Source organism: Accipiter gentilis, chromosome 5 (assembly GCF_929443795.1).
Source record: "Accipiter gentilis chromosome 5, bAccGen1.1, whole genome shotgun sequence".
Lineage (NCBI taxonomy): Eukaryota > Metazoa > Chordata > Aves > Accipitriformes > Accipitridae > Astur > Astur gentilis.
Genome location: NC_064884.1, coordinates 3,367,987 through 3,392,916, shown reverse-complemented (window position 1 = coordinate 3,392,916; position 24,930 = coordinate 3,367,987). Strand labels below are relative to the sequence as shown.

The window sequence follows — 24,930 nt, the reverse complement described above, 5'->3', positions numbered from 1 at the left end:
CTTTCCCCGTCCCTGGTGCAGCAGGGGCTCTGCTCGCATTCCTTGCGTTGTGCTGTGGTTTCTCCCTGCTTGTTTGGGGAACAGGAATTGGGCCAGCACAGTGACAGTTCAAGGCGGGGGTGAATTGAAAGGGGCAAAATAAAAGGGAAGGGGAAATAAAGGCTCTTCCCAGCTGAATTTGCATGAGTCTAACCACATCAGTTTGCTGCCTGGGGAGAGGAAAGAGGATATGACACCTCAGCTGCTCTCACTTGTGTTGGGGCTTTGCACACTGCTGACTTGTTTATGGGTGAGTAGTTGAGTTTACAAGGAAGTGTGTACATGCAGAAGTTATCCAGGCAGTTGCTGTGAGCTAGTTAGCAGTGGTCTGCCACATTCCAACAATGCAAGTCAGTACAAGTATCTAAACAGTTTGCCAGCGTTTGGTTTTTTTTTATTATTATTACTGTTATTTAGGGGTCTCTTTTCACCAGTTACTACCAAAAAGTGTGTGGAGACAGCTAACTAGCACATGTCAGTTTACTAAAAGCAGTTATTTTAATTCATGGCCCTTTCTCCGGCAGTCAGCAGGATGCCTTATTCATTTGCCAGCAGGAGGGTAAATCTATTTCAAAATGATTGAAATATTATGCACAGCTTGAATGAATGTTTAAAATAAATACAGTAGAAGAAACATGTTGTTTGTGAAATGAGAAGATAAATTTAGTGCAGACATATTATTCCCAAGCCTGGCTGCTTGGCTAACACTTTCACAGCTAAATCCTTTAGGCCTTAATCCAGCAATAAGTACGTGGTCTGATCCCTTCTCCTGAAGAGACAAGACTTTCTCTTCAGTCCTTTGCTTTGTATTGATTAGGCTGTTGGCCTCAGTTGCATGTTCCACTTTGTGGTAAGGACTAATTGTTGCTGCAGCAGTATGGGCAGCCTGCAGACTGGATGGACAGATGACGAGAGAGAAGAGAACCATAAAGCTTGAGAAGAGTGCTATGGAGATGTAAAAAATGAAGGTGTCATGGGTTAAGAAACCAGTCTTTGTTTTCCAGTATCGGGTCTGTGGTTCTCTCTGGCCACTTCTGCTCAGCAAGATTAAATTTATTTTCATCCTCTTAACTGAACCTTCTTTTAATGGCAGTAGGGGTGACAGCCCCCAAAATAGATTTCCTATGGAGTCTGTCCTGAGTGGCACTGTGCGTGGCATGTCTCCCGATAACCCTTTTTTCCCTGCCCTGGGCCTTTATCTCTCTGGTGACAAACAGCCCTCTCCGGACAGAAAGAGGAAATTCCACTCATTGTTCTCCTGCTGCTGGGCTCTGACTACAGCACTCTATCTCCTGCTTGGTGCAGGGCTGGCAGGCGGGGACTGGCAGGTGTTTCCTGAAGTGACAATCAGCAGAAGGCTCATGGGAGGAGCGTTTCAGCCCAAGATTCCCATTTAGGTCCCAGTACGATCCCCCTCTAAGTAAGCTTCATAGCTCAGCCATGGCCCTGTCAACTTTGGCTATGTCCCCCTCATATTTTCTCTGTTCGTACAGTAGCCAGTCCCCCCTCTGATACCAAAGCATGCTGAAGAGCAATCACCCTTCCCTTACTGTAGGCAGCATAGCTAGCTTTTGAGGCAGGTGTAACTGTCAGAATAGAGTGAACAATAGGTAATCATCCCTGCAGTGAGATCAAGTATCTTTGATCTGTGGTAGCACTTTATACTTCTAGACATGGAATAACGCCTCCTCACACTTGTGCTGTAGAGACATAGGGCAAAAGGTTAAAGAGCTGTGTCATGAAGAACATAGAGGTTTAGGATTTTGAGATGGCTTTCCAAGAGCGGTGCCTGCCTGAAAGTGCATTGTTTAGGGACCCTTTAAACTTTGGAGCATGAACACCACCTCTTGGACAGGCACTGGTGTAGTATTTGATTGTTTGTTGGGGGGTTTTTTTCCCCCCTAGCACTAACATCCCAAACCAGCTTTACTCAAAATAGGAATCTTTCCTGTCTCCTCATTGCATAGCTGGGTTTGACCTTTTAAATGGATTTCCTATTGACTTGCTTTTTTTGTACTTGAAGACTATCTTTCTACTTCTGTTAAGGGCATCTTGGTGCATCTCTTCTCCCAGGGGTAAGAGGTATAACTTGTAAGCCTTGGATACTGACAGTACCGCTTTCTAGGGAAATGACACACAGGGCAACTGTCCAGGAAGCCTATAAAGGAAATGTAGAAGCAACTACGGAAGGGCTGAGCAGTACAGTAGCCTTTTGGTTCAGTCAAGCCTGGGACTCTTGAGACTTTATTTCACTTCCCTGCTCCCTCCTGGATTTCTGTGGATGACTACTAATCATTCGCTGTGTATGCTTTGGTCTGTCATTCAGAGTGGAGGATAAAACAACTGTCCTTCCAAGCAGACAATCTGAGGCACACGAATGGTTGGAGGGGCTCAGACGCTGTGCTGATTGGGACTGTAAAAATGTTTTTACAATTGACAATTTTGCAAGGTTGCAAAAACAGTGCACTTAATTCACAGATATTGCCTAGTGTTTTACCTTGAAGGTTTTGGCTGGTGGTTCTAGCATTCCATAGGTCTAGCCGCAGTGCAGCCATTTTTAGTAATTGTGACGTGTGATGAGAACAGAACTTTCTGTGCTAACCTTTCCATCTAGAAGTGAAGAAGGGTGTAACAGTGGTGCGTTGAAGAGCGGAAAGATTGAGACAGTTGAGAACTGGCTTTTAAAGTGCTTTAGTGACATAATTGTTCATAACATTGTTCTTTGTACAGCATAAGTACTTTTTGTCCCGTGTTACAGATGGCAAATCTGAGATACATACTAAAGTGATTTGTTCTGAACCAACAGAGGGGTTGATACTACACTGGGACTGAGACCTGAACACTCTTGATTCCCAGAGTTTGATTTCCATACTGACATTATGTTCATTTGCAAAATAACTTTGTCATCATTTGACCTGCTTAATTCTCCCCTTCTTTTAAAACTGCTCAGTCCAGCAGCTTTTAAAAAGATACTTCCATTTTACCAGAGTTGAAAATACATGAGCTGTATTACATCACGGGGAAGAGTTCCCCAAAAAAACCTCTTTCTTTGGTCTGCCACTTGAACTGTCAGCAAAAGAACTAGTTGGGGGGGGGGGGGGGGACGACACGGCTGTGAGGAAGTAGAAATTCACCAAAAAGTTATTGAAGCTTCTTGTTGCATTTGAAACTATAATGTCAAAAATCATACCTGGAAAATGTTCACCACTACTTAGCTACCACCGAGCAGAACTTGTTTCCTGTAGGGATGCACATTTTGTTGTGGTGAGATGAACGGTTTGGAACTGAACCTGAAGTCCACTGTTGGTGGGAGGCTCCTATGCTGTGTTTTTGTTTTAAAAAGACTGTCATGCTTCAAAGGAAAAGATAATCTGTGTTTGCATTGTGGATTTTTTTTGAAGGATACATCTAGACCTGGGAATTTCCTCTCCCAGTGGATTGCTTTTCTGCCAGGTGTGAAGCAATCAATGTGTTCTTCATCTCCCCACTGTGGCTCGCCTTTCTGGACAGTTGTCTTCAGATGTTTCCTAATTTCACAGTTAGCCAGCTCCTGAAGAAGTGGAAGAATATCTGAAGGCTGAGACAGTTAGGAATAAGCTGCAAAATTTCTCTTCTCCTGTAGTGGGACTGTGCTTCTTGGTTTTTCACTTCTCATTCCCATTTGGCTATTTTTCCCTGAAAGGAATCAAAGGCTTTCACAGCAGAGGAGTCATATTTTAGAGTTCTAGGTGCAGCAGGATGGCCAAGCTTTGCTTTTTCTAGCTTCCTAAGCACGTACCATCCCTTAATGCTCCATTTCTGCAGAAGTACCAGCCTCAAAGAAAGAAAGAATTGTTGCAAAATGTTCTGAAGTGCTCAAGTGTTCCAGAGCCAGAGCGTCTGCTTTCATAGAGGACTTTGGCAACCAGAAGCATACATTGTTTTGAGGTTTTGGCTCCTAAGGTTTCTTTAGCTTCGCCTTCTGTCTCCTCTTTTCATGTTCTCATTCCAACAGCTTTGTATCTTCAACATGTCCTAAAGTTTTTCTCCATCTTTTCAGGCTTTTTAACAGACTTGCCTGCCTCTGGGAACTTAAGTGAGTTGGACATTCCAACATAGCAGCTTCATATAATGTCCCATAGGTATAAAAATATAACTTCTATGAAATATATATAGAGTGTAGTTAAATAGTGTTCTGGAGATCACTGGTATTCTGTTCCTCTTTGATTTGAGGCTTTTGAGAAGATAAATGCTGTTTCAGAGTTAAAACAAACCTGTGTTTCTTTTTTTGTTTTACTAAGTTATTAATCCTCTCAAGATTGAATTAACTGTGGAAAAAGATACAGTCCCATGAATATCTGGAACTACATTTTTGTGTCACTGGTTTCACTAACTTCTGACAAGACAAAACCAGGATTGTCATAACCTTTCTTCTCTTTGGCTTTAGCTTCTTTCTCATTGCAGAGGCAGAAGGCACAGTGGGGAGTCTCCACAGCCACTGTCTTGCTGAAATTCTGGAAGTCTACTCTGTATTTCCCTTCTTTGGTCTTGGACACAATGGGAGCAAAGCGATAACCCCAGAGCACCTCTTCTGGGATGTAGGATGTCCTCACCTGACAAGTAGCGCTAGTGGCTTCAACAGTGCCATCTAAAAACACCACCAATTCAAAATCTTGCTGCAGAATGGTTTCTGCTGCCATGTGGAAGAATGGGCTGTTCTTATCTATGATATGATAAATAGTTAATGGGGAAATGAAGAAGAGATTCTCATTGCCAGCATCAACTACAAATTCTATGTTGACCTGGTCCAAAATGATTGTCTCTCCTTCTGGGGTGATGGTGGTCTTCAGAAGTTTTCCATAGATATGACTCCCGATCAGCAGACTCTTCCTCAGGTTTGCCACCCGAATAAGGAGACAGAGCTTCCCACCACGTTTGCTGATGACAGCATTCTTGCTGAAGGTGATGGTCTTAGCCCGGTTTTTGGACCTTGATATCTTGGCCAAGATGGCACCACACATAAAAGAATTGATAATTACCCCCAGGATAGACTGGAAGATGAGCAGGAAAATGGCAGTGGCACATTGTTCTGTGACACATCTGAAGCCATAACCGATGGTTACCTGGGTCTCCAAGGAGAACAGGAAAGCTGAAGTCAGGCCATTGATATTCTCAACACAGGGGGTGTGATTTATGGAAGGGTTGAATTCTGGAAGATCTTTGTGTATGTATGCCACAACATACCAGAGGAGACCAAAGAGAAACCAGCTGCCTAAGAATGCTGAAATGAAGATAGTCATTTTGTATCTCCATCTGAGATCCAGGATAGTTGTCCATATATCAATCAAAAAGACAAACCTTGACTGTTCTACATTGCCAAACTCTATGTTACACCTTCCATCTTTAGAGACAAGCCTTGCTCTTCGCCGGCTACGTTCTCTGATGTGGCTGGTAAAGCGTTTCCGGAGGTAGTTGAACATTCCCTCTGCTGATAGTGTTCTGGAGAGCAAGAAATAATAAACATTATGGGTAATGCAGGTTTTGTTTATACCTGCAGGCGAGAAGTAAATTCTGACGAAGTCTCGAGACACTTGTTTAGGAAAAAGTTATATAATTTGCATATTTTCCCTCAGCTGGTGGGGAAAAGTTCCAGTAAGTATATGAGGAAACTAACAGATTCTTGCCTAGGGAGCATTCCAGCAAAAAATAATCATTTTGGCTTGCTCAGTAAACTTTGAACCAGTCAGCTGTTAATATTGTCCTCTGCTTAGTTGAACGAGTAGAGGCATAGAGAAGCAGGTAACTTCATTGTGGTCATACGTTGGGAAAACTGGTGGGGAGTGGCTGGGTTTTGAGGAGGTTTTTCTGCCTTTTAGAAGATAAAGTGTGGCCTGTCTATGCAAATGTGTGTGTGTGTGTACATCAGCGTTAGGAGAACCTGGGTGTGATGTGGATAGTGAATTTAGGAAGAAATGAGAGTAGATGCAAAAGGCGTGGTTAAGCCAGATATGCAGTTATTTTAGCATAGTTATAGACTGGGTTTGAGGGTGTGAATTTCAAACTCTGGAACCCCAAGAGCATCTCAAATAGGACTCTTAGGTAAGAATAAAAGAAAAGATTAAATTTCAGCAGCAGGAGAATTGGATGCTTGCTCACCACAAAGGTAATACTAATACTAAAGGATCAGGTTCAGAAATCCATTCTTAAAGGAAAGGGTAGCTCTGCTTCCCTGTTAATTTTGTCCTTTATGATTAGCTGTGCTAACAAGAGACCCAGGCAACAAGAGTCATTGATGGAGAAAATACTACAGATGTGTTCAGACTGGAATTTGGATCAACCTACATTTGGAAAATTCCCAGTCTTGGAGTTATTCAGACATGCGACTGTGGGAGGCAGTTGATCCATTGTAGAGTTAGAGCTTGCCTGTTATGTTCATAGACAGATCTAGGCTCTGATTTTGACCCAAAACTTAGGATGTTCTTAGAAATAATTGATTTCAGAATTGATCACCCTTCAAGCATAAAATGTGTTTTGTTGCCAGAGAGGATGTGTTAGATTAGTGCACAGTGCTAACCCACCCTGAAAGCATATCCTTGTGTGCCTATTTATTTAGCCTTTGTTAAACAAAATTCATCTTGTGTAGCTGAGTTTAACTGTGTACTGTAATCATATTTCTTGGGGGGGAAAAATGCTTCAGCTTAAAAACAACTGAAAAAAATTAAGGACTTGAGGGGAAAATATTCTCAATGCTGACTCACACAAAGGATGTTCTGAGTTAACTGTGTCTCTGAGGACATAGTGTCCCCAGCCACACAGAGACCTGAATGTTCTGGGGACCTGCAGCTGCTATGGATGATGTTTTCTTTAGAAGGACCCGGACTTGGAGAGTGAATCTCTGAGCAGGAGATACTGGGGCCATTGTAATTGTTTGCTACTGTTACTTTACTGCTGCATTACCCTTCCCAATAGAAGGTGACCGTAAAGCAATGCTTAGGAATGATTTTTTGAGAGGCAAGCTAAAGAGGCTACAACACTTACTTGAAACCCTGTATCATATCACTGTCCCACCCTGGCTTCCCTTTTTGGCTAGGAGCAAAATGCTTGGGCTCAAATGGTTGTCAAATGGACTGCCCAAATTTTGCTTGACTGCAGGGGGTAATAATGTGCTTAAATATCTGTGCAAGAGTTGTTTTGCTCCCTTAAACCCTAATTTCATATATCTAAAATGGGGATAATCCATAGGCATGTAGTGGATTAGACATACTGATGTGAGTTAGTGTGAAATCTGTCTCATTTGACTTCAGCCATTTAAATGTTAGATAATTGCCTATGACAGTTGTGCAGCTGACTCCTAATTGACACTAAGGGAAGCATATGCACCCTCTGAGGGTCCACTTGTCACCACAATTGTTTTATGAAGGAAAGAACTGTTTAGCAAAGTCTTTCCTTTACTCTGTGGGCATCTAGATTAACTTAGAGAAGCTGCCTAATCTTTTAATTGGCTAAAACAGAAATCCTTCCATTAGATGTAGTTACAGGGGCCAGAGAATACCTTTAGATATCATAATCAATAGCAAAGGGAAAATACTAAATTATCAGTGATGGAGCCTAAGTAAAAATTAATTACATTTTGTAAAGCCAGAAGTAAACTCTATTATTTGATATCCTTATTTGTCGCAACAGCCCTGAGAAGGAATTTGTTTCTATGTCTCATACAGTTGCCTTCTTTCTGCACTTTAGACAGAAATCACCTTTCTCCTCTGCTCATTAAAATTACAATGAAAAAAAGGAAGGTCACTTTTGTTGTAATGTAGCTTTTCACCATTTTAAACTTTTGCTGCTGAATGTATTGGTTGGAAATGTAGCTGACAAAGGTTAAACTTTAAGCACGTATCCGAGGAAGGTAGGAATTAGGTCACTTTCTAAACAATCTTCAAATTTTATTTTCCTGATGCACTTTTAATATATTCATGTTAATGCATAGTTTGAGCAAAAATAAAATATTGTGTGCAACACACTATTCAAAGAAGTTTTCCAGTATTTAACTTCTAACACCCCTGTTGTGCAAAATCATGCAGCTTCAGCTGTCATCGGCATTCGTTTTGTCCTTTTCTGCAATAATGTGAACATTGACTGTCATTACCAGAATAGTGTGTGAAATGCTGTATGCCTCACCCTGTCCATCATAAGCTGCACGTGCATACCTTTGGCATAGGTGAGCTACAGCAGATGTGCTCCTAACCTACTGAACAGATGTGAAGGGGAGAAAACTGAAGAAAAAGTCTGGTTTCTAAGCTGCCCATCTTCTCATGCTAGGGGTCGTGATAAATTGCTATCACGATTGCAGTAGGTCTGATTCAGCCTTCACTGGAACTTTTGGAAATTTGACCAAGGATCTGGACATACAATTGAACAGATAATAATCACAGAAGAGATGACAGCAAGCTAATCAGCATGGTCATCAGACTGGAACCTTGAAAACAGATCCCCAACTGTACCATTCTTCTCCTGTCTCTTTAAATCTTACATGCCATCTTCAGAGACTGTTTTACAAGCCCTGATTAAGCTACCCCCAAGCAGATCAAAGCAGCAGAAGAGTTACACCCTTCTTCAGCCAGGATGACAAAGGAATTCTCCCTTCAACAAATCTTTCTTGCTCCCACACACAACTGAAGTGTGTTGATTTGCTTCAGCAGGAGAAAAATTCCCTCCTGTATAAGCATGCTGTGAGTATATCACAGTCTGTCTAGAGGAGATTATATAAAGCGAGTTATATAATACAGCACTTAAAGTCCTTTCAGTTTAAATCAGTGAAGGTAACCCGACTATGTCTTAGCTAATATTTACCAGGGTATGTTTCCTGTTAGGCCCAAATAAACACAGTATTACTGTCTGTCTTGCATGTGAAATTCCATGTTGCAGGAGTTAGCAAAGTTGCTGCTGTCCCCAGGCATAATATGTTTCTAGAAGGTGCACTGCATGTATTCTTAAACAATGGGGCATTTACCAATAAAACTACTCAATGAATAAAGATGACATGTCAAGGTTAGCTATGAAAACAAGGAGTTTCCACTTCCCTGTTCCAGTCTTATTTCACAGTGATCACTAGAGTAAGCAGAAACTTTCAGATTTCCATTTTCAGACTCCTGAGCTTTCCTAACTAATCTCAGTCCCTCCACCCAGAATTTTTGATAAATGCCCAGAAAGTTAGTTGTTAACAGATGCATTTCTACCTCTTCCTTTCTCTGCATTCCTGCAAGTAGGTAACAACAATCATTACAGTTCCTCTGATTGCTACGTACCAGCTGGAGTTCCTCTGCTCACTCAGAAATGTAATTGGGTGGTTCTCTTTGCTCTTTACTTGCTTTCAATTGTTTTGTTCTGAAAAATTTTGAATGTGGGGGATAATGACCAGGCGCTTTAATTGTTCTTTGGGTAAGTCCTTTGTGCCACGCTGTGTGCGAAGCACTTTAATCCGGGGAAATGGCTTTAATCTCAGCCACGTGCAGCACTTGAGGAGATCAGTGAGTGAAGGAAGGGGAAGGTGTTTAATGTTTGATGGGGGCCTGACAAGAACAAAGTTCTGTCACCTGCTATTTCACTGAAGTTCTGGTATCTGTGGCTTCACACGTATTTCTTCCCTTGCAGCAATGGATGTATGAGCAAAGTTGACAGAACCAAATCATCAGGGGAGACAACATAAATGAAAAGCAGCCCACTGAACCCATAGCTTTTGTTAGAAACACATCTTTGTTAGGGATTCAGATGAAGTTCTAAGAAGCTTAGGTAGAAGAAAGGGGGATACAGAGTTAAAGGATATATTTTTTTTTTTCAGTCCTGCTCAGGTCTTTTCAAAACTCAGATCTTTCAGTCCTTTCTGTGTTTTTCTTTTTGTTGAACTTTCTCTGAACAAAATACGTGGAATATCCAATTCCTAATACCTTATAAAATAGTTTTTTATTAGGAAGGCAAACTATAACACTTAGCCTCATGGTGTATTATCTTCTGGCTGCTTTACTGCCGAGACCTTTGGAGAGTATAGTTTGTTTGCCCTTCACTAGCTGCCCTGGGTAGAGCAGGAATGTGCCTGTGGTGATGGGATGACAGTTGCAGCATTCTGCCTCCCTGTCTTGCTGCTTGTATCAAAATTATACCAGAATCAAGGACTGCCAAAGAGAGCTAGCCCTCTATTGAATCAATTTTAAGTATAGTAAGAATATAAGCTCACCTAAAGCAGCCAGTTGGCCCTGGGGGTAAAAAGAATCTGATTTACACTGTCCTCCATGCCCACTTTATCTTTCTGATGGACATGTTAGCAAAGGGAACAGACCTGCTGGTACTGGCAAGCTGACACAGGCAAGCTTTTTTCTTGGACCTGGCAATGTCATCATTAAGTACTTACTCCTGATAGCAGATCTGAGCACGAAATGTAGTGGCTCTGCCTCCGAAGTGTTGACTGAAATGCCAGTTCCTTGTGGGAAATATGATCCTTCAATCCGGCTCAGCATGCTAATCTGGGAGTCTTGTCACAGCTCCAGTCCAAGCGACTACATTTTGCCAACCTAAAGTCCAACTGGAATTTCTGGTGGATACACCAAAGGACCTTATCCCCCGCCTTGCTCTCTCTCCTGCTAAATAGAATTACTGTAAGATGTTAAAGAGCTGCCCTTTTCTATTGCAATGATAGCCATTTTTCAGCAGGAGAGGCAAAGTGGTACCTGCCTGCAGGTTGTGAATATGAAATATCTTTAGAACAGATGTCTTTCATCTCAGATTACTGTAAGCACACAGGTTTATGTGAGTACCTAATGAAGAAGCCCTCTTAAGTGCCCAACTTTCTTCTTTAGATAGCAGGGAGTGTGGTTTCGTCCTTCTGTCTTTTCAACTGGGTGAACCAGAATTATCCCAGTCACCCCAACAGTGATATAAGAAGGATATGTGCTATCCCCTTCCTTGTTTCCCTCATGTCCTGATATTTAGGGGAAGGAAACATGTATGGTCTGACACATATGGGCTGTATAGTCTCTACAGGAGCTGTTGGTTACTTAAGAGACTAAGCCACTTCAGGAAGACTGCTGTAATACCTTGCCAGGATATAGCAGGGGGGTTCTGACCCTCTGCCTTAAAATTGGATCTTCTCATTGTGCTTTGTATAGGTTTTGTAGAGTTTGCTACCTGAAGCGTTCTGCTGCTGAGCAGCCCTACTGTTACTTGAGCGCACCTTGGAGTCACACTTCCAATACGGTTTCAGCGGTAGTAGCTGAACAGCAGCTAATTTGCATCCAGGAATGTTGCTCACACTAAGCAATGTATACATGGTTTGAAAAGACAGGCTGCAGTTTCCCCTCACAAAGCTGACCTGAAGAAATAATTCATTCATGAGAACACAGGCAAATGAATAAATGAAAGAATGGGCACTGCAGCAGTGAAGACTCAAGCAAATCATGTTTTCTGAAAGCTTAGGAGTGTTTGGGGTCCTCAAAGGTTAAAATACTTACTTTAGGTGTATAAATAAAGAATTTACAGCAATAAAGACATTACTGTCATTGTTAGCAATTAATAATATTGTAATTAGTGCTGCACACAAAATTAATCCATTTACTGGGGGAGAGAGTCTAAAGACTTCAGCTGACTGGCAAGCAAATGACATGTCTCATATACACAAACACTGTTAAGGTTTTGGTAAATTTACAGAAGTAGCATTTCTTCCTGCCCTATGTGCCACGGAGGCAAGAGGCCAGCTGTGGCCCACAGTTACTCCCTTTCTGCCACCGACTAGAAACATGGCACTTGTAAAATAGCTCTGTCTAGACAAAAACATTTGCCAGCACTCCCCAGCAATGATCACTTCATAGGCACTAAAGAAAACTTCATTATTTGATATTTTTGCAGTGCTAGACTAATTCCATGGCTAGACTGTATCTCCCATAGCACCTTCTACTGTGACAGAGAATTCCCACACAGCAGATGATCAACTTCAGCCTCAGGGTGCATCATGAGATACGTAGTCATGCTGGGTATCTTGCCTCTGGAGAACAGAGAACTGGGAGCTAAGATGTCTTTACTATACAGCAGGATTTCCCAACGGAGCTGTTTCTATTTTCAGACAATTAGGTTTCCACTGAAAATATTAAATTTTCAATAGGAAGTGGCTCTCTGGGAGAAATTATTTCTCAAGTAAATTCTGTCTTTTGGGATTTTTTTTTTTTCTTTGGTCAAAAAAACCCCAAAATAATTCTCATCCCAGCAGACTTGTGTGTGATGTGTTGTTGTGGTTCCAAGAGAAAAAATTCAGGGATTTAACTCACCAACGGTGTTATGCTATTTTTGTATTCTGCTCTAACAGAATTAATTTTGATTTACTGTGAAGTCTTGAAAATAAAACATTTTGCTTTTTGTTGAGACTTTCTAAATGAGAAAGGCAGGGTTTCTCTGGTTACTTTTCCTCTCTGTTGCCAGAAAGAGGCATTACACTCTAAATGTGTGAGAAAGGCAGACTGTAATAAGTTCTCACCTGTGTGACTGAGAGCAGAAGCTATCTGCAACCAAAGAACTACATTGCAGTAAGATGTGGGCTAGGGAGGCAATACAGTATAAACACCACACATAAAAGTCACAGGGAAAATGGACAGAGTCATGTGAGCCAATTCTGCGTGTTCTCTCATTTTGTTGTTCTTTGCTGAAGTATTTAAGGGGTTGAATTATTAACTCACAATTTGTTTCTACAGCTTGGCAATGTCAAGTCTCAGTCACCAGCATGGTGCAGTGAAAAGGGCTTTCTGCAGAAGCCCCAAAGGCTGAGAGGCAGCTGACTCAGGCATCAGCAACACAGCTAGAAGACAGCCATTACCCAAACCAAAACCACCTGTGAACACTGACAGTTCTGAGCCTGCTTCAGCATCTGATCTCAAGGTATCTCAGTAGTCAGCATTACCTTATCGTATAAAAGCTTCTGTTCACGTACACTCTTTCTTTCCAAAGTGTTGGTAAATTTAAACTGATAATGGCCTCATACCACCCTGAAAAGGACCCAGCTCTGGGTGTGGGGAATATTGCTGACAGAATACACTTAGCACTGTTGCAACGGCTTTCAATGTGGTTAGAAAAAGGTTCTTGCTTACTCAGTGCACAAGAAAAGCACGAAGTTGTGCTCTCTCTGCACTCTGCGCAGTGCTAAAGGAACAAAAGCAAGAAAGCAAATGTTGCTGTGACATAAACTCTTCTCACAGTAGTTCAAATCACAGGGAATTGCCAATTCCAGCTCCAGAGGAGAGATGCAGTAAAGGAATACTCAGAACAGACTACCGGAACATTGCTAGCCCTGCTGTGTGGTCATACACTGCATGCTCAGTCAGCCTTAGAGACGGGGTTTGATGTACTATTTGTCAACTCTGTAATACTTCCTCTGTGAGCTTGAGGAAGATGAGGGAAAGGCAAATGAGCACCTAACCTGGATGATACTGCAGTAGGAAGAGTTCCTTTGATTTCTGCCACTGTGTTTTTATGATATAGACTGTACGTAGCTTGTCGGTGCTCCAAAAAGATGCTTGTAACTCATGGTGTGAATTGCACACTGTGGTATCATTGCTCTGCTGCAATCTTTCACCTGCTTATAGCACCAGTGTGAACAGTGTAGTGGGTGGTTATCCTAGTTAGCAGTTTGGGAATATTTTCATGTGAAGTTAGGAGCACTGTCCTATTGCAGTCCTTACCATTAGTTAGGCTGCAGTTTCAGTATCCCAGTCTTTTGTGGTTATCAAGGTGACTTTGATTTCTAAACTGGCAAAAACACACTATGCTGTGCTGGTTTGTTGCCAATAAGCCAACCATAGCAGCATAGATAGGACTATCACATTGGTCTTGATAAGCCAGATTCAAAACCCTGCTCTGCCAGGGTCCCACTGGGAACCCCAGCCTTGAGCGTTTCTCAGATAGTAGGACTGTGAGAAAGAAGAATTGGGGTTGCACCAGATGACATGATAGATGGTAGCTGCAGTCTGCAGCAGTAGCCTGCAGCTTCACCTGAAATGGTTAAGGACGTGAAGAGGAGAAAGTAAGATTTATTGGTCTGGAAACAGGCAGTTGTTGAGCTGTAGCCTTGGCTCTGTGGTCTCAGGCTGTTTCCATTGCTTTCTAACTCGTGTTCCCTGTCTGTGAAGGAAATAAGAATAATTCCACTACTTTACACGTGACTGTGAGGCTATTTTAATGTTGAGAATAGTTTTTCATAATGTAGAGTATTATTTTATTACAAAGCAACTTTTGGGCTGCCCTGCCCTGTTAGACTAGCGTGTTGCTTCAGTAGTAACTGAAATGATCCCTGAACACAGCTGTCACTTGAAGTATTTTGAGATCTTTCAGGAGCAATGGTGTGCTATAAATACAAATTATCACTATTTTTTTTTCCATACAGAAGGAGGTTCTTTCATACTTTATTGCTTTCTTAAGGTAAACAAAGAACAAAGTGAGCAAGGCTTTCTCTCCAGATGAAAGTGTGTCTACATGTGTAGCGCTCTCCTTGTATAGTTTATATCATTGAACTGTGTGTAAAGCAGTTTTCCGTCTTTGCATGTCTCAGTTGCCAGAGATTAAAGGCGTGCTACATTGCAGCATAAGTTCTGTTCTGTTTATTACCTAGCACTTCTCATCCCCCTTCCTTTAATAACTAGTAGTCTCATAAGTGAATCCGACATACATAGTTTACAGAGGTCTTTTCTCCTATTAGTTCTTTTGCTACTTTTCTGTCTGTTTGCTGGTTTTGCTAGTTGCTTTGATTTGGCATTGTTTCGCAATCGAGTTGTCCTTGTTTCTTGACTTTTTGTACTGAGGATCATAGTTTCTCTTAGACAGGAATAATAACAGACCATTTGCTTCATGAGCATGTGGCATGTGTTAGGTTCCTCTGAGTGACTGTGTCCTGTCTGTCATTCAGAAGTTTTCCAGCAGAAGTGCTGAAAGGAGTATTGTTCCAGACTTGCTCTCCATTAACAAGCATTTTGGACTTAGTTTTCTTGAACTTGCTTTTTACCTCAGAAGAATAAAGAACCACCCTGATGGCTGTAATCAAAGTCAGGCAGGCTACAGCTCATAACATAGGAAATGGGAGCACCTGGGAGGGAGAATGTAACCTTAATTCTTACTGTATATCTAAAAAGCAGAGAAACCAATGATGAAACCATAGAATTGTTAAAAAGGGAAAGGATTCATTGCATTCCTCAACAGATGCATATTTCCTTGTACCCTTTTTTATAATATAGGCTTTCTCCCATAGGAGGTCCTTTATATATCTGTCCATCTGACATGCTGAGCTTATATTGAAGCACATCATCTGCTACCTGCTGAACTTCCATGCTCCTTTTTCGGCTCACTGGGCCTGCAAGTCTGTCATATAGCAGCTGCAAGGTGGATTGGCACTTGCTGGCTGATGTTGCGTGTTTAATCAGTTGAGGTTCAACAATAAGTGTGCCAGACACTAGCAGTTTGGAAGATTTCTTTTCATCATGTAGTGCTCCAATCACAAGTGCTGGCAGCACTGCAAACTTTGATTGACAGATTTAGTCCTACCTCCATTTCCTGAAGCCTGATTTCTATGATGTTCAACCAAGCTGTCTAGATACATCTTTTACCATTACAGTCTCATCTCAATAGTTTCCTTCCTTCAGCTCTTCTTGGCTGCTGCATCGTGACTTGTGTAACAGCCATTGTTCCATTGCTTTTTGTAGGGATGTATAGCATAGCCTGCAGCCCCTGCCGGGCCTTTTAAAGTCAGTTTGTGGTCCCAAGACATGGGTTGTGAAAAAGCCTGACTTCAGAGATTTCCAGCTGAAGTCAGAGGTATTAAAGGCATTTGGTGCTCTTTCATACAAGGTCTGATGAAGCAAATTTTGTCCGTCTCAATTAGAGTCTGCTTGTGCCTTGTAGATTGGTTGAAATGTTCCTGTGATTTATTACAACTGAATACCATGAAAGCTAAACAAATTTCAGGAGCAAATCTTGAGGATCAAATCTTAGTAGGCAGCTATTTGCCTAATGTCCTACTTTTTTTCACATCTCCTACAGGAAGTAAATAGCTTTTAATTACACAAGTACCTAATTATTCCCTGAAAGACTAAAACTCAAAATTGCCCCTTTGAAGGCTAATTTCTGCTTTCGGGGGCATGCACAGTGCCCTCTGAAGGTATTGGGGAACACCAGCTGAAAACCTAAAGACTGGAACAGAGTCTGCTATCCCTGGTGTATCCAGTATTTCACCAGCAGAGCTTTTTCTATTCCAATCCTTCAGTTACTTTTGTGTTCCTAATTATTTATATAAGTGTAATTGACTTGCAAGACATTCTTGGCTTTCAGTCTGCATTGAGTGAATTATTGACCCATCACATGGGTCACTGATGTGAAGAGACATATGAACAAACTGGGTGCAAAATAGCTACTTTGCATTCTTAATAGCAAATGTAAGTCAGTAATAACTTTGCTGCTTGATGCACTCAGAGCCTGCACAATTTTAGTTTGACATGCATATGGCTGAGTTCATCCTCAGTGTAATTTGAAATTCATTGGGCATGGACTTCATCTCCTTATGCTACTTTAAAATCTCTCCTGTGTTGAGATGCGATATGCTAATTCCAGAGTTTATGGCTGACTTGAGATGTTACATTTGAAAAATCAAATCCAATTAAATCAACTTATTACCAAGGTCAGAGACCAGTATTCAGCACATTCTATTCCTTGCTATTTTGTAGCAAAGAGTAAACTTAGTGAGCATATTGTGTCTCAACCCATAAAATAATCTGTCCTAATAAGGTGGCTTCTGGCAGCGGGACGTAGGAAGCATAGTCAAGCAATAAAGCATTCCCCAGAGAGTCAAAATTTCTGAGCTCAGTTCCTGGCTTTTCACAGTTTTTTGTATACTATGGGACAAATGTTCTCCCCTTTGTGTCTATTTCCCCATCTACTCATAAGATGGAAGCAAAACTAGGTTGTTGTGTGGATAAATTCAATGATTGCAAAAAGCTTTGAGACCTCTTGAATGTGTTGCTGTAGACTGGCAACACAGCATCAGCTTGCTGTAGTCAGAATTTTAATGGAGCTGAGATTTTAGGAGCATATAAATGAGAGAAGCCCAATTGCTATCTTGGCAGAAATTTGTTTATTATCTAAGAAGAAGAAAAGCTTCTGCTGCATAATATCTTAATATTCTCAGCAAGGAGTGAAACAGAGGGGAATATACTGTGGCTTTTGGGGATGGACAAATACTAAGCCGATTTGCAGATACTTTTGCAAATTAAAGTCTTAGGTTTAGATTTATTATGAGTTCCCACACTGTGAAGGTCTTTGTATTTAAATTACACTATCACCAAGTGCCTGGTGGCTCTTTCTGCCTCTTACTGTTCAGCATCTAATGCATTTCCTGCAGGAGGTCCTTATGTTCCAGACAAAACCAGACAGAAAATTGAGAAGAATGTTGAATTCTTAGATACCCTTTACAAATAGCCTACTGTCTCTTTTCTAGTGGAAAATATAGTTTAACCTGCACAGGCATCTTGCATCTTTCCCATTCATTTAGGAACTTAAGTCTTGTTGGAATTTTCTATGGTGTCAATTCATTCCACCAGCCTGAGGGAACTTATTGAAGTGCCCACTTTTGTAGCTCAGGTGCCTCAGAGTTCATCTCAGTCATCAGAAACTGGCATCTCAAGGTGAATTGCTTCCATCTGATTTCTCCTCTCAAACTTCCCTGTATCTTTAGCTACACAAGCAGTTCTAGGTACCAAGATTCTTATTTTGAGTTGAGTTTCTGCTTCTGTTAAGTGCCTAATTTGAACCTGGGACTAAATTACTTCCAAAAGTGAGGCTCTTGCCTCAGATATTAAGGAGCTTTTAAAGATCTTGTATCGGTTGCTCAGTTCATGCAGAATTCAATTATGTAGCAGACCTTGGGATGTCATTCAAGATTTCCAGAGCCCTAGTAAGGTGGTGTAAACCCCATGAAGGATTTACTCTCACCTCACTTTACCCCTCAAAATGTTAGAAAAGCCCAGGCAGCGAATTTAAGAGAGACACTAGAGTTAGAGCATATATGAGGACTAGAGGAGCTGTTCTTCATGGCATCTCATCTCACCTGCCCACCACCAGGTTGTGTGAGCAACCTGGGTGACAAGTTGAGACATAACCTCCAGATTTTAGATAAATAAAGGAAGTGAGATTAACTTTCTTGTTTTATCTCTTGACATTAGCGTTCACATACAGGGTGGCCATTCAGATCGCAGTAGCTGTATCCTATGATGCAAGTGTCACTTGTATAACTGCTTGTTTTTATCTTTGGCACAGAAATTCCTAGGGCTTCAAACAATCTCTTTCCGTTTGTTACCTGTTTCATGGTTACTCTGTGTACATTTCTCCCTACAGCACAGAAGGCAGTTGAGAGAGTTTATTAAAGTATGGGCAAACTTAAATTACTTTGCATTTATCATGGAATACTGCAGAGAAAGCATGCTCACATGTCAAAACCCTGCATTGTGAAATCAAGAAATGAATAAAACCACCTTACCTCTGTGAGCACTCAGTATGGAGTGTGCAAAGTCATCAGCCACTCTCAGCCTGAATGTGGTCCAAGTTACCTGTTCTGTAGAAAAAACTTGTCAAGATATTCAGGGTGGGCTAAGAAAAAACTCTGAGTCTTAACTGTAAAGCTCCTTTTCTCCAGTATGCATGCTGAACTACAGTCCTGTTTCACGGACAAGAAATAGAGCCTCAGGGTATACAGCGCTAGTACATCTTTTGGTGGATTGTGCTGCCACAGGAATAGACAACTGGCACTTGTGTAGCAACTTGGCTTGGAAGGTAAATCTACATTCCTGTTTTAGACTCCCCTCATTCCCACTGTAGTCCAGAGACTTAAGGGTGCATGCACCTTGGTTGTTGAGTGTTGAGGTGAGCTGCTAGCACTTGAAACACAAGAGTGGCTTTCAGGTGCAGGGTACTCTGAACTCCATGGCTGGAAAGTGCTTTCACCATGACTACCCACCTTCAAGAACCACCCAGTTACCCCAGAATATCATTGCTTACCAGCAACAGGGGTGGGTCCACAGAACTTCTGCCAAGAAAGGTGAATTTCCAGAGCTGCTCTCTGTTACATTTCTCCTGAAACAGTCAAGGACAAACAACAGATCTAGATGGAGCTGGAAACCAGCAAGAAACTCAGTGAAAGGAAATGAGGCACGAGGATGTCCTTCTACTACCTGTCTCACCATCTCCCAACCCCCCCCTCCTTCACAACCAAATACAAATCCATGATTAAGATTTAGTGCCCTTTGCCTTCATCCTTCCCCGCTCCACACATTACTCCCACTAAAGAGGGCTGTGTTTCCAAGTCCTTACAGACTTTCCCTCCAGCTTCTTGCTGTCTGCTTTTCAACCTGAGAGCTCAGCCCAAGAGTCCCATGCCCTCTGCTCATCCATCTCAGGCATACACCTCCTCACACATGTGCTTTGTGCTGCCTTGTTCAGCTCCCCTGCCCTCAATTGAGAGCACAGCAAAGCAGGGTCAGGATCCAGCAGCCCAAACTGCACTGGTATGCACAACAACAAATTGTGTCTAATCAGATGTATCGGCATGTGCTGAGGCTGTTACGCAAAGGCACCTATAAGACTGTGCCTAGAAGGAGAGCGTGCTTACTGCTGCTGACACTGCCCAGCACAAGCCGACTATTTTGAAGTTTGTGTAATGCACGTACCGCTGCTCAGAAGCCTCTGGCGTGATTAGGTATTAGCCGAAAGGATCAGTCCCTGGGCATTGCTGTATCTGCGTTAAAACTAAGCTGGTCAGTCACAGAATTCATAGAATTCTGGTCAGTCACTGTACTATGTGTGTATAACACTTGTTAACAGCTAGCTGATGACCAAAACTCTTTTATGCTACACCTTACTGGGCTTTTTCAACAGAATTTAAGAAAATAGTGGCAGTTATTAGATAAGCACCTATGGGGAAAGGCTGTGGTATAAGAAATACAGGAAATCAGCGTAGAGGGGGCACTTGTTACTTCCTGATCATTCAAACAATTACTTTGTTATTTTCGTGATTTGATTCTATAATGGAGATTTTCCCCTTCTTGTGCAGTGAAGTTGCATCATGTAGAAAATTGGTTTGTTTAAGTAAGAACTCTTATGGTGTCTTTCATCGAATGTTCTCAGAGAACATTACTAATAATTCATTAAAGGGGCACTGTCAGCTGGAACACTTTTAATTACCATTTTCTGACAAGTCAACCCTTAAGTGGTATGCCCTGATTTTTAAATTTATTACTAACACATATGCAGATTTTTCTTTTTCCCTGCTGATGTTTATATGGGTTGAGGAAAGTAATTGACTGTGAGATTAAGGAAGTGAAGCATGCACTACACGTTGTCATGCCCCAAAAGGAAGATAATTTAAGGGTGGTTTCTTTTTTTTAACAGTAGTTTTGAGAAACTCGTTACTGTAGCCTCTGAGCATCTCAGTGCATCTGAATGTAGGGAAATTCTGCTATGTGCACCTTACTGCTGTGAAACTGAAAACACTCTGAAGTTAAGCTATAGCTGTGAAAATCGTTAGCTGCTACTTGTTAACTGCCTGGGTATACATGCTTAGCCTTTAAGTAACTATGAGGTGAAGACAGGCTGGCTGGTACTAATACAGGGTTAAAACAATACTGGCAGTTACCACAAAACAGCTAATATGCTGTAAACTTGTATCAGCTTATCCCACCCTAGTTTGTTTGCATAGCCATACTTTAAGGCCCTTTCAGCCCCATGTCACTGTCAGAAATACCACTCAGCGTTCCTGGAGCACAGTAATGCCTGAACTTCCATCTTCTGCCTTCTCTATCTGAGATGACTACAGCAGATGCAGAGATTTTCTTTGACAATGTTTTCTTAAGTCTCAGTAGCCTGTTTTAGGGGAGCAGAAACTGCAGCAGAGAACTCTCAAGAGGGTTGCCCAAGGAAAGGAAGCCAGTGAGTAAGCAGACTAAATCCAAACATCGTACTCCACAAAAAAGCACTCTCTGGTTCCCTTGCTGTAGTCATTAGGTGATAATTTTGTGCAAGGAAACAGAAAGGACAGTCTATCTGGAAATATCATGGATTTCCTCAGTCAGCTATCAAGAAAACAGTATGGCGCTGAGCCTCTTACCTTGTGTCTTAAACAGTAAAGGTGACTGCAGAAGGGAGGTGGGAGAAAAAGCTGCCCAGCTTCGTGTCCCCTAGACCATGCGATTTCCACAGTACTTTGGTCCAACAGCTTCCGTATCAAAGGAAGAGAGCCCAGGGCCCTCTTTGGCTTTTATGTGTAGCTGTGTCAGCTCAGACTGGTTGCCAGCTCATCTATATGCAATGGCTCATTAACATTGTGCCTTGGTTTATATATTGTATGTGAAAGGCAGAGGAATGGCTGCTGGATGGATAAAAAACACAGTGGAATTGTTGAGCTGCCAAAGTTAGGGCGAGTAGTGCAAAATTACCTGAAGAAGCTAACGTTACTCCTACCGTCATCAGTATCTGAGTCTCTTGTCCCATCCCACCAGTACAGTCACAACAGAAGTGTCTTGACTACTTGTGAGGATCAGGCCTTTTCTTTGCATGGGCAATGTGGTTTTGGAAAGAACCAGGTGCCTCTTGATACCTCCCATATTTGGCAGAACCCTTTGCAGTTTGGTTTATTTGGCCTGTGCTATATTAGATGCCCGTGCCCTTGCCCAAATTACTGCTTAGACTTCCCTTCCTAGATTTGAGCTGAAACTCAGAGTCCATCTGAACTCTTTGCAGAAGACTGACTGCAGGAGTTCACGCATTGCTGTAAAGTTGCTGTTACTCCCTCTGCATTGTTGTCATCTCAGAGCTTAAAGAAATGTGCATCTCTTGTATTTCTCCATCCTTTAGTAGAGTGCCTTTGCATCCTGTTGATAAGGGATTGAGCGACGTAAGCCTGGAATCATCCCACTTACCTATAGGCACACAAAAAAATAGGTGTCCAATAAAGCCAATTCTTCTGGTTCCCTCTTATGTTTAGAAGGCATTTCTTCTCACTCTCACACAGGCATCTAAGGATGCATTGCCTTGCAGGAGTGCCCATCCTCCATCAGTAGAGAGAGGACTTAGATGACTGAAGCAGCTTATATCCCTATCTTTTGGAAGCCTACTGTAAATAAGTAAGTTCTACTCTCAACATTAAAATCCCCAGACTGGAAGCTGATTTTCCCTTGGTTATACAGCAATAAGAACCCAGTGCTTCTAGCCACCTACCAGGGGCAGGTGGAGGACATCCTGCAGGCAGGATCCTCTGAGTCTTCCAGGAGGTTGGGAATAGGATTTGTATGTTAAAAAAAAGTTATTTCAGGCTTGGGCAGAGCCAGATCTGTTCACACATTTGAAACCAACAGGAGCTTTGTGACTCAGTGACGCAAGCGTTTGTCCCAGAGTGTTCTGAAGACAAAAAGCACTGATACAAGGAATCAAGTTATTAGCCATCCCATTGTTTTAATAGCTCCATCATTAATAATAAATTTGATAATACTCAAGCAGCACTTTTCATCTCCAAAGCATGTTAATCCATCTGTCACACCTCTTAACATTCCTGTGGGGCAGGTATGCTGCCAGTGAAACCAACACATAGAGGCTTTTATAGCACCAGGAATTGATGGTGGAATTGCTCCAGATACTTTTACCAAGAGCTAAGTGATGTGGTATACTCTGAAATAATCTGTTTATTTTTATACTGTGCCTAGTACATGCAGGAATCCTGTCCTTTTAACCTATTGGCAGTTCGTGATGGCACAAATTAATTTTCTTGCATCACACAACATACTGCAGATTGTTTAACATAATTTTTCAAAGCAGCAAGCTAGTTCTTCTGCAATGAAACTCAATGGGATTTTTTCCCACTAGCTTCAAAGAGCATAGTTGAGCCCTTAAAGGGATTTACTTCTGTTAAATATTATCCTCAAAACTAAGAAATTAACAGCAAATGGGCTTTCTTCCTTTTTCCTCTAAGACATGTCAAAAGAATATTATAAAAAAGAATAGCTTTCCACAGCTTTCAGAAACTCCCCAATTTCAATTGCAGGTTTTTAGGAAAGAGTGTAATTAACAACTTTATTCAGTCTGAAGCCAGAAAATTCTTTCTATATTTGGCATGAAAAAAGCAGAGCAGGAGGAGGGGAGTAAATGACCTAGATTTTCACAAGAGACAAATGATTCCTAGATGTTCTAAGACCCATTATGGCAGAGTTTTCCACAAAGTACACTGCAAAATGACTTATCTTTCTTGTCTATCATGTTGGACGTTCAAAATCACCCAAGACACTCTTGGAGAGCTAGGCTATTGTGTTTGTTAAACTGATTATTTTATTCACTTAGGGTAACATTTCCAAAAATGCATCCATAGCCAAGCAATTAAATCCCATTTTCAGAAGTGACCTCGGTATGCCAGCAGCTCTCCTAATTCACAATGATCTCCCCTTTTCTGAGCTTGCTTCATTGTTTTCCTGGAAATGTATATATTGAGAGCATGTCCCATAAAGAGGAAATGGTGAAAACAAGGTGTGATGGAGCTAACATTTTCAGAATGTTCTTTGCTATATGTCCAATTTTTTCTTGTTTTTCAGTGTTCTGTTTTCCACAACCAAGTCAACATTTTCTATAAAAAGCAGGTCCTCTATGGAAAGCCTGTTTGCCTAATAGCAGTTTCTCCTTATAAATGTTGATAACCTCCATTTTGTCCAAGGAAAAAAGATTTAATGCCTTTATCTTTTTGAATGATTATTTATAGAAGAGGAGGTCTCCCTAAGATGTAATCAAAGATACATATTTTAAGTATAATAAGCAGGTCAGTACTGCAGGCAGTTGTTTATTCATTAACCTCAGTGTAGCTAGGCTGGCAGCCTCCCAGTAGTTATTTACTTTGTGCTAACCAAGGGGAGGGATTTGAAATCCATTGCAGTTTTATTCCAAGTCCCAAGAGAGGTGATTCTGTCCTTCCATTTATGTCTCATTTTGTGTGAGTAAATGCTGAGCATATTCTAGATAGTAGAGTTATCAATGAGTATAGCAGTAACAGGAGACTAAATATTCAGTCTTGATCTATGTACAGTTGTGATTCATTCCCCAAACTTTCTTTTCTGTGAGCGAGCAACATCACAGCTGAGAGAGAAATATGAGAACTGGGTTTTTGCTCCTCTTAGCAGGGACTGTCACCAACACCCTTCTTCAAATAAATAGCCATGCATGCCAGCATGCAGATAAGCTTGAAGAAAGTGTAAATCTCTAGGACAGCAAGTGTCTGACATGGAAGAACAGTGTAACAGATGAAGTTGATTATATCCCTCATCTCTTCCAGCACCTCCAAGCATTGCTGCTAATGAAAGTAAAAAGTTCCTAATCACTTCAGCCTTTCTTATTCTTAGACAACAGATAGTTGAAGCCCTTGGCCTCCTCTGTTAACTGTAATGACAAAATTTAAATGCATAGGCTATTTAAATTCAAGAACAAAGCTAGCTGTAGTGCTGGCTTGACAATGCATATGGAGATCCAGAAAGGCAGAGACCTGTGTTATTTAACTCCTTGAAGTCAGTCAGTTGTTGAACAGGAACAGAGGCCTTGTATTATCTGCCCTCTTCTTTACAGAGCGGTGCAGCTGGGCTTGGGGGAGGGGAAAAACAGTCCTTGTGACTTCATAGCATGAGAGAGAAACTTGCCTGCCAACTGATGAGTTGTTTTCTGTCTTTTAGACTCATTCACACACTTAATTTTTCTGTGACTTTTCAGAAAGTGCAGAGAATTGGTGACAAGAATTTAGCACTGTCTTCAAGTTGTTATGCTAGAAGAGCATAGCTGCAATAAAGATTCCTGAAACAGTGTGGCCTAGAATCCCCCCCAGTC

At 41.5% G+C, this 24,930-nt stretch overlaps 2 protein-coding genes across 9 annotated transcripts in view; one reads left to right on the top strand and one right to left on the bottom strand.

Moving 5' to 3' along the window:
- The window catches only part of KCNJ5 (potassium inwardly rectifying channel subfamily J member 5), a 120,553-nt gene that overhangs the window by 2,324 nt on the left and 93,299 nt on the right, over positions 1-24,930 (top strand). For 2 of the 5 annotated variants that reach the window (XM_049799533.1, XM_049799528.1), the window contains exons 1-2: positions 216-289; positions 12,747-12,930. The gene's annotated coding sequence lies outside the window, so the exon portion shown is untranslated. Of the gene's footprint in view, positions 1-215; positions 290-12,746; positions 12,931-18,841; positions 18,859-24,930 lie in introns of those variants that run through there. The other 3 variants (XM_049799530.1, XM_049799529.1, XM_049799532.1) reach the window with 2 other exon arrangements.
- Positions 288-19,483, bottom strand: KCNJ1 (potassium inwardly rectifying channel subfamily J member 1). Of its 4 annotated transcripts, none has more exons than XM_049799534.1 (4): positions 19,396-19,483; positions 19,084-19,158; positions 18,566-18,640; positions 288-5,517 (listed from the first exon to the last, which is right to left on the bottom strand). In XM_049799534.1, exon 4 carries the CDS (start codon positions 5,496-5,498, stop codon positions 4,383-4,385), a length of 1,116 nt encoding a protein of 371 aa, XP_049655491.1. In that variant the 5' UTR covers positions 5,499-5,517; positions 18,566-18,640; positions 19,084-19,158; positions 19,396-19,483; the 3' UTR covers positions 288-4,382. The 4 variants fall into 4 exon arrangements, with proteins under 4 accessions (XP_049655491.1, XP_049655492.1, XP_049655493.1 ...); XM_049799535.1 differs by having other exon boundaries at positions 18,566-18,635; XM_049799536.1 differs by lacking the exon at positions 18,566-18,640.

Coding starts and splice junctions, on each gene's coding strand:
- KCNJ1 (XM_049799534.1), bottom strand. CDS start 5,498: ATGTTCAACTACCTCCGGAAACGCTTTACCAGCCACATCAGAGAACGT.